The 12,816-nt window shown below is 33.6% G+C and overlaps 1 protein-coding gene across 1 annotated transcript; it reads right to left on the bottom strand.

Moving 5' to 3' along the window:
* Positions 1-5,586: 5,586 nt before the first annotated feature.
* LOC145041402 (Prolyl oligopeptidase family protein) lies at positions 5,587-9,125 on the bottom strand. Its single transcript, XM_078989461.1, has 9 exons — positions 8,694-9,125; positions 8,354-8,517; positions 8,063-8,285; positions 7,849-7,982; positions 7,492-7,691; positions 7,281-7,415; positions 7,063-7,191; positions 6,014-6,762; positions 5,587-5,932 (listed from the first exon to the last, which is right to left on the bottom strand). The coding sequence occupies exons 1-9, from the start codon at positions 9,074-9,076 to the stop codon at positions 5,740-5,742; spliced, it is 2,310 nt and encodes a 769-aa protein (XP_078845587.1). The 5' UTR covers positions 9,077-9,125; the 3' UTR covers positions 5,587-5,739.
* Between the last annotated feature and the right edge of the window lie 3,691 nt (positions 9,126-12,816).

The raw sequence follows: 12,816 nt of genomic DNA, 5'->3' as shown, positions 1-12,816 counted from the left end.
TGAAGTTTATCAAAGCATTTCATCAAGAGATGCATTTTCATTAATTAACAATATTCGGGATGTCATGTTCATTAATTAACATATAACATTTAGCACATAAAGGCATTTCATTAAGAGATGCATTTTCATTAATTAACTATAAGTTTTAGTGTTTTACATCAATCCATATACGTCAAAAAGAAAATAAAGTATAATATCGAAACGAAATATAGTTTTTTATGAATACAAAAACATCAAAAGAATTTATAACTTTTACCATATGTTTTTATTTAGAGAAAACTAAATAGATTTAAGAAAAAAAATCACTAATGTTTATTATATAAATGGTTTTTTTCATGTGTTTTTATTTGGTTTAACTAGTTCAACCGGTTTCAAGTTCAGAAATCAATGTAAAACCGGTGATAGTTGAACCGCTCTCTCTCCCGGTTCCCAGTCCAACCGGTTTGAACCGGTTCGACCGGCCGGTTCAAACCGGTTGTTAAAACATTGGTTTAATATCTCTAGTTTATAAATAGCAATGAACTTTGGCATCATAGAATGCATGACGATTTTATAATTGTGTTTTTATCCCAAGAGCAAAAAATAGCAATGTACTTTTAGTATATCTTGTATTTTAGTGTAAGAAATAGGAATGTAGTTTGGTAGTCTTTGTTTATGTTTGATTATTTTACTTATAAATTTATATATGTTGTTATTTATTATGTAGGTTGAAAATCTTCAAGCAATGTTCAATGATCCGACACGTAAGGAGGAGCTTTATTCATTTTTTCAATCGTAGAATAATCAATGAGGAAATGATGGGAATGGAGATAATGGTAATGATATGTAGGGAGGAGCTTTATTTGTATGTTACACTTGTTGTCACGCTTTGCTAGTTGTTAGAATTGTAAAACTTTTGGTTGTTATATTTTGGTATGGAATTAACTACAACAGTATTTGGTATTTAATCAGATGTTATGTTTTTTTTTCTTCTTTTTTTAACGTTGTTATGTATCGGTTTTTTATATCCAAAATCGTTGATTAAAAAAAATGAAAAATATTATTACGGGCGACACTATTAATGACGACGGCAATATTAGTGGCGACTACATCATTAGCGGCAACAAATCTCTTTGGGATCAATAACGACAGAGCAGTAGCGATAATTTTTTACCGGCGATGTATCACCGCTATTGCCTTTACTGGCGATTAGCTTACTTTTTACCATGGTTGTAAAAATCGTTCGGCGGTCGACTGGGGTCAAGCGATTAATCGGTTTGGCGGGGATTAATCGGAGGATTAATCGGGAACCATAAATTACTAATAAAACTATATTAAAACTTAATATATCCTAAGAAAAAATAGTATTTTAAAATTTAAAATTTTTAAATTTTGAATTTTTGAAATATTTGGTAATAATATTTGAAAATTTGAATATTTAAAAATTTAAAGTTTTAAAGTTTTGAAAATTTTGGTATAATATTTGAAAATTTGAAAATTTGAATTTTTTAAAATCTTCCCGCCAAGGACCGCCTAGCCCGAGTTTGACTGATATTGATAAATTTCCGCCTAGCACCCCTAATCGTAATCAGTTGCAGACCGCCTAGCGCCTAGGCGGCCGCCTAGACCGATTTTTACAACACTGCTTTTTACCATAGCCGATAATTGTTTTAGTGTAAAACAACCTACTTCAACTTTATATATTATATATACACAATGATTTTATCATACGATGAGAAGTGGTTGAATCATATAAGAAGCCTAACAATGTGATTTTATTTTTATTTTTATTTTTTTATCAAATACAAAAAACCAGCATACAAGCTATAAGTAATTTTATCATGAAACCAGATAAATCTTCGATGAAATATCAACTCGACCATTTCTTTATAAATAACGAGTTACTACGTTTTGAACCTAAAGAGCAATTCAAGACCTTCATGAAGATAAACATTAAAGTGCGTCAAATAAAATTTGAACCCCAAACGAGACAATTAGTTAGAACTAACCAAGTAGCAATTTCTTTCCTATTATAGTTCTTAATTTACCAATATGAACTTGATTAATATATGTTTGTATATTTAATAGTTACATAATAAATCTAAAATATATTTTATATGGATATTTTACGGATCTATGAAATGTTTGGTTTTTTGTTTACGTACATATATGGTTGTAAGTAGGGAATATATGAAGTCAGGTGATATGATAAGATTACAAGTACTTGTAATTAATTCGGTAACAAGAAACCAAAAACTGTCCTTTTTTGAGAATAAGATACACTTAGGAGAGATCTAGTAATTAACAAATTTTGAAAAAAAATCTAATGATCTCCGATAAATATGGGATATACTATTGGTTCTTCATATTCTAATTGAAAACCTTCCTATGTTTACGTATCAACAGCATTGCAGATATTTAATCATAAGTATCTAAAAAACCATATATTTTCCTTAAATAATAACCTTCCTATTTGCATTACAACGTTTGCTCAACTCCAAAACTAACACTTCCGCGTGTATAAATATAGCAACGCAAGGACTAATCATTCATATCCGATTTCACATTCTACTTCTGTTTAGAGATTTCATTGAAAGTCTTAAATTCTTCATTGAAAAGCAATGGGAAATCTACTGGCACAGAATGCAAAAGGAAGAAACAAGCGTGCCCATTCTGCTTGTATGGCATTTGAGGACGATGATAATGATGAATATTATCTACTGGCCGGGGAGGATGTGGTTGAGAACGAGGCTGAAAGAGAATTTTATCGAAAAAAGATCATGGAATTGTATGAGGAAAAGATGATGAAGTTTGCTCGAGAAGATGCCTTAGCCGAGCAAATTAAGTGTGAAGAAAGAAAAATGCTGTGCAAACGTCCTACGAAGAAGAGAAAGATTCAACAACCTAAACCTACTACACAGATTGTGAGCAACCAGGTAACCCAACAGTTGAAACAGTTCATCACCAATAATGAGATGAACGCATTTGAAGAAAGAAAAAGGTCCAAAAGTACGCCAACAGTAGAGAAGAACAAGAAGGTGGAGATTGTGAAGAACCAGATAACCCAGGAGTTGGAAGAGTTCATTACGAATAAGCTGAAGGGGAAAGAAGCGAAGGTGGTTATCCAGAAAACATTGTACAGAAGTGATTTGGAAGAAAACCAGAACAGGTTGAATATGCCGATGAAACAAGTGATCAAACCGGATGAGTTCTTGAGGAAAAATGAGATAGGAGATTTGGAAAATGGGAAGGAGTTTGAAGTGAGATTGTTGGGGCCAAGATTAGAGATGCATAAGAAGCCGATGATGTTGAAGATGTGGCACATGAACAGCACCAGCAACTACGTCCTCAAAACCGAATGGAACCGCTTTGTGAAGGCGAATGAAAAGGATTTGAAGATAAACAAAAAGATTCAGGTTTGGTCGTTTCGAAGAGATGAGAAGTTGTGCTTTGCAATTGCATGTTTGGATAGATGTTGACCCTCAAAACGGCGCCGCTTAGTTTTCTATTTCCTTTATTTTGTTCATGGTTATTCAGATTTTTTTTTCCTTTATTTGTTCATGGCTATTTGACAATGTACGTAAATTGGTTTCATCTAAACGTCGAATTTGATAAGGTAGTTTAACATGGATAGTTGTTTTTAAAAACAAAAAATATAATTGTTGAAAATTATATAGATTTGAATTTTGAAGCATTACGACCATGAAATTGTTCCGGGTGAGATCATGAGAGGGTGACAGGGTGTTAGATTGGAAACGTTTTGTGTTCCACAATAAATAATCAAACATATTTTCAGTTAACAGAATCATTTGTAAAAAGATATTGTAATTAAAGTAGTTATCTTAAAATAAAATCTACTAGAGTCTAGATATGGGTTTTATTGAAGTTATCCGCAAAAGGAAGTTTTTATTCTCAATAAAATAAAATTCTAATTCAAATTCGGTGGAAAAAAATCAATTTAAATTAAACAAAACATTCTTCGTTTTTATCAAATTAATAAAATTTAATGAGAAAATAAGGTATTTTTAAAAAATAATATACATGAATTTTATAATTAAACAAAATACTAACCTTTAGAAGGCTGTGGGTAAAAATGATAAAACTTTCTTTTGGGAAGATTGTTGGTTGGCTAACACACTCTTAAAGAGATTTTTACTAACATATGTGTAATTTATAGGAAGAAAAATTGTTTAGGTGGGGAGAGAGAGAGAGAGAGAGAGAGAGAGAGAGAGAGAGAGAGAGAGAGAGAGAGAGAGAGAGAGAGAGAGAGAGAGAGAGAGAGAGAGAGAGAGAGAGAGAGAGAGAGAGAGAGAAGAGATTTTTACTAAAAATTGTTTAGGAGAGAGAGAGAGAGAGAGAGAGAGAGAGAGAGAGAGAAGAGATTTTTACTAAAAATAGAGAGAGAGAGAGAGAGAGAGAGAGAGAGAAGAGATTTTTACTAAAAATTGTTTAGGAGAGAGAGAGAGAGAGAGAGAGAAAGGATTGTTAGTGGAGATGGAAAAATCTCTATTTATTGTTTGGATTGATCAAGGCATCTTAGAAGGGGGCATGAGTATACACAATTTTATGATTTGACTAACTTGTTGGATGATTTTCAATTTTATTATGGGTGTGGCAAGTGGCTGCTGAATGACGATGGAAGAAATGGTTTTTCTGTTAAATCTCTTTGTTATCTTATGTCTAAAAACGTTGGTGAAGATTGCTTGAATCCTGAGTGCCCTTAAAGGTCAATTGTTTTGTTTGGCGATTGTGTAGAAACAAAATTCCCACTTCTGTGATCTAATCAAGTGCGGTGTTCGGATTTCCTCCTACGTTTATCTCTTCTTTCATGTCCATGATGAATGCACGGATCATGTCTTATTCTCATGTTCTTCTTTTGCTTTTGTTATATGGAGATGGATGGTGGTCAAGTCTTCTTGTTTGCATTTCTTGTGATGAGTTATTAGCTTTACTCAACACGAAGTAAAAGATTGCAAAAGACGAGGTTGTCAATTGTCTATACTACTCTTTGGATGATCCAGAGGGCACGCAATGTTATTCTCTTTAGGAACGAAAGACGGATGATTATGTTAACTGCGGATGATATTAGTATTAATTCCTTGAATTGGATTAAATGTAGATCTAATAGTTCTATTGAATGAGCCGCTGGGAGCTCTTCCCGGATTTTAAACTGTTTCATGTAATTTTCTCTAGCTTCTCACTTGAGTTATTTCTTTCTTTTTATATATCGTCCGTTCCAAAAAAAATCTAGTCTAGCATTTAGAACAGACCGATTTGAGAGGATTCTACTAAACATGGACCGGACCGATTGAGGCATACCGTACCGGTTTTTCCAGTTCTTTGACTGGTTGGGCCGGTACAATATTTATTGCGTATGGTACAAATCAATGAAATATATGGTACATTCATTTAGTTGAATAGGTACAACATTCATTGCATATGATATTTTTAACAAAATTATTGAAGGTAGATCCCTTAATGTTTTCGCAATGCACAATTGCTCAAGAGGAAAAAGGCTAAAGACTAGTCAACGATCATGATTCACTTTAAAAATCTAGAATTATGTGTTCTCCATTTTATAAATCCACCTCCATGCCCAAAACACAATTCTTGTTTAATCACATTCATAATCATCATCAAAACAACTAAATTACAAAATTGGTTATTCTTGTGATTTCTATCCAAGTATTAATCAAGTTTCCTGATTCCATATCTCTAGAAACTTCATTACATATATTTTGATTTCGATTACAATCCATTTTAACTAAATTGACCCATAACCTTCATCAAGAAAGCATAATCATACGCCATTTCCTCACAATGACCAAAACGCCCTCCTTCACCAAAGTGGCCCCCACTCATATTCGTCTTCAGAATCACTAAACGAGAGCAATTGGCACATGTCCTTTCTCTTACTCTCGACACATATTTCACACCTTCCCACACTCCCACTCTACAAACAAAATATTTTACACATCAATTCAAAATAAAAAAAATAAAAAAGTCTCCTACTTAATTCAAAATAACTTTTTACCTCGAGTCATGAAATGATGATGTCACAAGCATTGAAGGATAACAGACTCCTCTACGTATATTATCATAAGGAGAATACTTCATAATTAAATTGAAATCCAATTCCTTTTGAGGATTTCCAAATTCTTCATAGTCTAATAATGTAAGTGGTAAACTTGGATCCAATAACGTATTGCACACATCGACAAATGGAACCTTTAAAATGACAGCTCTGAATAACTCTGGATTCATATTAATGGCTGCAGCAACAAGAAAACCTCCAGCACTATGTCCAATAGCACCAAGTTGGTTTTTACAAACATACCCCTCTTTTATTAAATATTCTCCACATGAAACAAAATCATATATTGAATTCAATTTGTTCATTCCACTTCCACGTTTATGCCATGACACGTCATCACCACCACCACCACCACCACCTCTGACATCAGCAAATGCAACCACCCAACCACGATCAAGTAAACTGAATCTATCAGAACACCAACTTTTGTCCAAAACTTCTCCATATGATCCATACCCATGAAGAATCCCACACGATTCGCCTCTTTTATGTGTTTTATGTGAATACAAGATTGTTAAAGGAATTAAAGTTCCATCATGGGAAATCACTTCTTTTCTTTCACAAGAATATGTTTCTGAAACATTCAACCATTCGTGTTCTTCATTTGAAGAAACTCCTGATACTTCCTCTTGATGAACAATAGACAAAGTTCTTCGTGACATGTCATAGTCAACGATCAAATCGGGCATCTACGGTTGACAACATGAAGTAGTATCTTTAGAATGATATTGTTAATAACATATGATCATATAAGGTCACACCTTTATCAAGTAATCACTTAGTGAATATTAATAAATATTATCAACTCTTGTATTTAGTTGGGAATTATTATTTATATGAAAATAATGTTTTTGATAGTATATAACTAATTATTATATCATAAGATATGATTTAATATGTTATGTACAAGTTTTTGGACCTTTACAAGTTCATTTATACAATGCATACGAACTATAGAGGATGTTCTTCTTGAATGATAAAATTTATACCACTGGAGACGAAAGCACAACTCGGTATACTGAATTCATGAAGTCATGATTTGACCCTGGAAGAACACTACATGAGTTTGATGGAAAAGGGAAATACCAAGGATCAAGATCATCGATTCCCATTTCTTTCTGCAATAACAAAAACAACTCAAAAATCTTGAAAATACATAAAGATCTTACAATCAACAAACATGATATGGGGTTTTATGTAATTATACCTCATCATTGGATTGAATAGGCATTTTGATAGAACAAATTACAGGGGAATCCTTTTTGTTGAGGTAAAGTACTATATGCTCATCGAAAATATCCATGTCTTGTATTCCACTACCTTTACTTGGTATAATTATTTTCTAAAAAAACAAAAAGTTCCCACTTAATCACAACAACAAAGAAACTACTAAATGGAATATGAGTAGAAAGAAAAACCTGCCAATTAGCTAAGTGTATATCATTAACATGGCATCGAGCCAAGTAATAGTTTGCATCAAATAACTCCTTTTGAGATGCATTTGTTAGAATATAGAAGAATCCTTTATGATGCTCCAAAAAAAATTGTACACCAGAAACACGAGTATGCACTTTTTGTAAACCATCTTGTGGGTTATTTGCATCTATTATGTACACCTGTATTTCAAATTTACAATCATCAAGATTCAAAATAAACCATGAAAATATATATATATATATATATATATATATATATATATATATATATATATATATATATATATATATATATATATATATATACACAAATTAATTGATTTAGATAAGTTCCTTCCTCTGATGAAGTCCTTGTGTTTGAATTCACAGTTATGAATTTTCCATCTTTTGTACTTGTGATGTCTACACAAAAGCTCGGATCATTTTCTGTATACACCATGACATGATCTGATCCCAATGTTGTGTATTGTACTCTGTTTTTTTGTTACATTTATTAGTAAAGATGACTAAAATTCAAACAATATAATTGGTTTTATGAAAAAAAAAAAATTGCCTATAAGGTCGTTGGGTTTGATCACATAGTGTATAAAACAATGTATGGCTATCTTGAGCCCATGCCAAGCTAACAACATTTTCAACTCTTATTGAAGGAATATGGGTCCCACTTTGAAGATCCTTAACTTGAAGAAGAAAGTGTTCTTCACCAGTTACATCAATGGTGTATGCTAGAAAATTGTGATCAGGTGATACTCTACATGTGCCCACATGAACATACCCTGAAAATATGCAATTAGAGATATGCAAGTATTTAATAAATATAAGAAAGGGGTAAACGTAAACTTACCATGTTCTTTTGCAATTTCATTCCAATCAAGTAAAATTTGTTCATTTGAAGATCTAATTGTTGGATAATTGATCACACGCTTTACCCAATTTGTATTTTCGATTGCCAACTTCCGACATAAAATTGGGTATTCTTTTTCCTCTGGTATATATTGATAATACAACCTGATTAACACCACACGCAAAGTAGGGTTTTTGTCGATTGGTGTATACATGTTCTAATATTGTTAATGACACTAAACGTATTTGGAAATCAATAGGTAAGACCTTAAAAGTCAAATTTTCGCACTTTATATAAAATGGGTTAGCTTGAGAGAAAGAAAGCCAGATGAGGGTTTTACCAGGGGCCCCAACGTTCAGGCGGAGTGGAAATCTGACCAGGCAATCGGCTAATCATCTCGGAGAATAGATTTTGTTGCAGGTTGCGGGTATCCGCCATGAACGCTTCCGAATAGGCGTTCTCATGGTGAAGGTGTTTGAGGAAATCAGGGTCATTGGTGTTAGACATCCAGTGATATGAATCTTCCCATGAAGCCCCATGAGCTGAGACTTTGAATGGCACTTTCTTAGCTACTGGCGGCGGTTGTGATGATGGTTGCGGTTGTGGGTCTGTTTGGTGGCAGAGTGAAGATAAGAAGTAGGAGTTTATGATGCTAATGGGGTAAGTGAAGGGTAGTAATTTATTGGTTTTTCTGATTGATCTCAAGAAGATCAGAGAAGCCATGGAAATGGTTCGGGCGAGGTCCGCAATATCAGGTTCAAGATTTAGGAGAAACCGAAGTTTTGCTAATTGCAAGTCGGTACCTAATGTTTACATTAATTCCAAAAAAAAAAAAAAAAAAAAAAAAATCACTTATGAAAAATTAACATAAAGTTGACAAAATGTTTTTAGAAAAACTAAGTTTTATAAAACAAAACAAAAAATAAGTTAAAGGAAATTAGGTCGTAAAAAAAAGGTTTGTGAAAAACCAGAGTACAGGAGAGATGTATTTATTGCCTCTCCAGTACATACCGGATGATTTTAATTATAAGGGATAATGACTTGAAAGGGTAACAAACTTTCGATTTTTTTTCACATTTAGTCACTAAATTTTTGTTTCGTTATCTATTTGTCATTGAGCTATTGAAATTGTTCACATTTTACCCTTATGATCGGCTATTACCGGTCATAAGGGTAAAATATGAACAGTTTCAATAGTTTAGTGGCATATAGATAACGAAAAAAAGTTTAGTGACTAAATATGAACAAAATCGAAAGTTCGTTTCCCTCTAAAAAGTTCAATGACTAAATGTGAACAAATTTCCTCTTGTATTATGTTTTAGCCAATTATTTATTTTTGTTAAATTGTAGCAACATTTGTTGATGAAGAAATCTATAAAAAAAAAATAAAAAAAACCCTGAAAATATATTTAAAAAAAAAACGAAACCGAAATAAAAAACCAATGGTTTGATATTTTCCAAAATAAAAAATCAAAATTTTCAATCTGATTTTGGTTTTACAAAAAAAAAATGAACCATTCTCACTAATGTGAATTATAACCATTGGTTTGGCATGCGGAATTTGTAACATCCCATGAATACGTAGTTACAACATCATCTGAACTCGTAATTCATAGTAAGGGGTTAGAGTATCATCGCATGAATACGTAGTTACAACATCGTCTGAACTCGTAATTTATCACCTACAGGTTATGGGCTTGCTGGTGTTTCCACTGGGTTGTCTAGAATAGTCTGTGGTCGCCATCTATACTCTGGTAGATGACTACATCGCCACATTGTCGGTTAAGGTTATGGTATCTCCTTTCATCCTACATCACCTATTCATCATCATTTATTTACCTAATTATTATCACCTTTCTATCATCACATATCTCTCATCATTTTATTTCATCACACACCAACTATTTCATCTACCCATGTTTCATCCGTAACATATTTGTAGATATAAAATAAATATATCATTTAAATATTTTAAAACATGAATAAAATCGTTCATCCAGCATATACAGCAAGTATTCAAATAATATGGACACATAGCACGTAATTTATATAAAATACTTCATATCTATGTGTAAGATGAAAGTAACTATATATACCATAAAAATCCCATAAATGCTTCCTAATTTCAAACCCCAAGGTTTACTCTACTAAAGCTTCATATTCTCGGCTCTCTGGACCTAGAAGGGTCCAGATTCCTAACTTCAAACCCCAAGGTTTAGTCTACTAAAGCTTCATATTCTCGGCTCTCTGGACCTAGAAGGGTCCAGATCTATAACACAAACTTGCAAGACGGGTTTGAGGCATTCAAAACCCCAAAGATGAAGTGATTCAAGCCCTAACCCTAAAATGGAATCTACACAATAGGGAAGGAAAGGGGTTCATTTTTGTACCTCAGAATGAAGCTCCTTGCTTGAATAACTCGGAACAATAACCTTCCTTGGTCCCTCTTGCTGGAACTCTTCTCCTTTCTTGCAAAATCACACCAAAAAGCTCAAGATAGCTCTTCCTCCCGCTCTACACACTCAAGCTCGCTAGGGTTCTCACTTATGGGAAATATCGCAATTGAAGGCCATAAGTGCCTTTAAATATGGCTCGGGACCAAAGATTTAGGTTTTCTGCCAACAGCACGGACTCATCGAGTCACCTCACCGACTCGTCGAGTCCATTCATTAATCCGAGTCATCAGTCGCGACCTTACTCGACGAGTTGAGGTGTCAACTCGTCGAGTCTCTCTTCTAAACTCAAAAGAAAAATACTTAAATTATGATACCTGGAAATCCGGATGTTACATTTTGTTTTTTTATTTCATAAATTTCTTCATCAACAAATGTTGCTACAATTAAACAAAAATAAATAATTTGCTAAAACATAATACAATAGGAATTTTGTTCACATTTAGCCATTGAACTTTTTAGAGGGAAACGAACATTCGATTTTGTTCACATTTAGTCACTAAACTTTTTTTCATTATCTATTTGCCACTAAACTATTGAAACTGTTCACATTTTACCCTTATGACTGGTAACGGCTAGTCATAAGGGTAAAATGTGAACAGTTTCAATAGTTCAATGGCAAATAGATAACAAAAAAAAAGTTTAGTGATTAAATGTGAATAAAATTGAAAGTTCGTTACCCTTTCAAGTCATTATCCCTAATTATAAATACTTGCTACCTAGAATTTAAGTGATCAAAATAATAGGTGCTAGGGAAAGGGAGGTGATTACGGGTTGCCCGTTTTGCGAACATGTGTCTAACGTTCCCGTGTAGGCTAATATATTATATGTTAACTCCGTCGTTTCCAAAAAAAAAAGTCAACATCAAACTTACGTGACAGTTTTTTTTATGAATATGTCTTACGTGGCATTTTATATGACAAATCAAATATAGGATAGTTACCAAAAAATTATCACATTTTAATGTGGCATTTAACAATCTGAGTATTTGACTATTTTTTTTCACTAATCACTCAAATAACCCCTCGGTTATGTTAGAAAATTTATGTAACATCCCAAGAACGGGTATACTCTACAAGCCCTTATTATTTAGTAATTGTCAAGTTTAGTCCTTATACGAGAAAAGGGTGGTAAATGAGTACGTGGGGAGTACATGAGTGTACGCTTAGCGTACTCATAAGCGTGTTTTTGATGCGGAAGCCACCAAGTATGTTGGGCATACCAGAGGGTACGTTGGGCGTACTAAGCCAAGAGTGAAAACCCTAAGGTGGGGTATACCCCTATTTAAAGGACATTATGGCCTTATTTCTGGCCACCATTCCAAGACATGAAACCTCTCAAACCTTAATTTCTCATCCCTTGAGCTTGTGAGGCCATTTATGAATTATTGAGTGTTCTTGTGTTTCTTCGGTGTGAAGAGGAACCTTTGAAGAGGAGGGAGTGAGAGTCTAGGCTTTGGATCTGAGCTTATCTGTGGTTGGAGCTTCAGTTAGAGGTATAAAGCTCAAAGCTTTCTCACTCTTTTGATTTATGCATCATTTTAGTCCATTTAGGGTTTTGGTCCCAAAGTTGGATGCTTTATAAGATATTGAGCTCTAGAGTTTTCATCAGCTCCTTTGAGTGTTTTTAGTGGTGTATAATCATAAAAATTGATACATGGACATTTGAATCACACCATGCATGAGTTATGAGCGTATTTGAGAATAGAGAGTGAGAGTTTTGAAGTTTGTGGCTTTATCATCCATACAAAGGCATAAAGCCGTAGACTTTATGGAGTAAGAGTCTTTAAAACGTCCAAATCTGAAATTTGAGCTAAGGTCTTAACGGATTAAGACCAAACGAGTGCGAAGAACAAAATTGGGACATACACTGAGCGTAATCCCAGTACGCACAGCGTAGGACTGAGAATCCCCGATGCATGCATGGCAAAGGAGTACGCCCAGCGTAGAGGGCTTGTACGTGCTGCCGTTGACTTTTAGGGTTTGGTCAATTTGTGGACTACTAAGGCCA

Source organism: Lactuca saligna, chromosome 4 (genome assembly GCF_052625555.1).
Source record: "Lactuca saligna cultivar CGN05327 chromosome 4, ASM5262555v1, whole genome shotgun sequence".
NCBI lineage: Eukaryota > Viridiplantae > Streptophyta > Magnoliopsida > Asterales > Asteraceae > Lactuca > Lactuca saligna.
Note: the sequence above shows the minus strand (reverse complement) of the source record. Positions and strands in the feature narration are given on the sequence as shown.

Excerpts from the sequence above, each read along its gene's own strand:
- LOC145041402 (XM_078989461.1), bottom strand. The coding sequence starts at position 9,076 with ATGGCTTCTCTGATCTTCTTGAGATCAATCAGAAAAACCAATAAATTA. Across the intron at positions 7,416-7,491 it reads TACACTTAGCTAATTGGCAG|AAAATAATTATACCAAGTAA; the intron begins GTTTTTCTTTCT and ends TTGTTTTTTTAG. Across the intron at positions 5,933-6,013 it reads TCATCATTTCATGACTCGAG|AGTGGGAGTGTGGGAAGGTG; the intron begins GTAAAAAGTTAT and ends TTTTGTTTGTAG.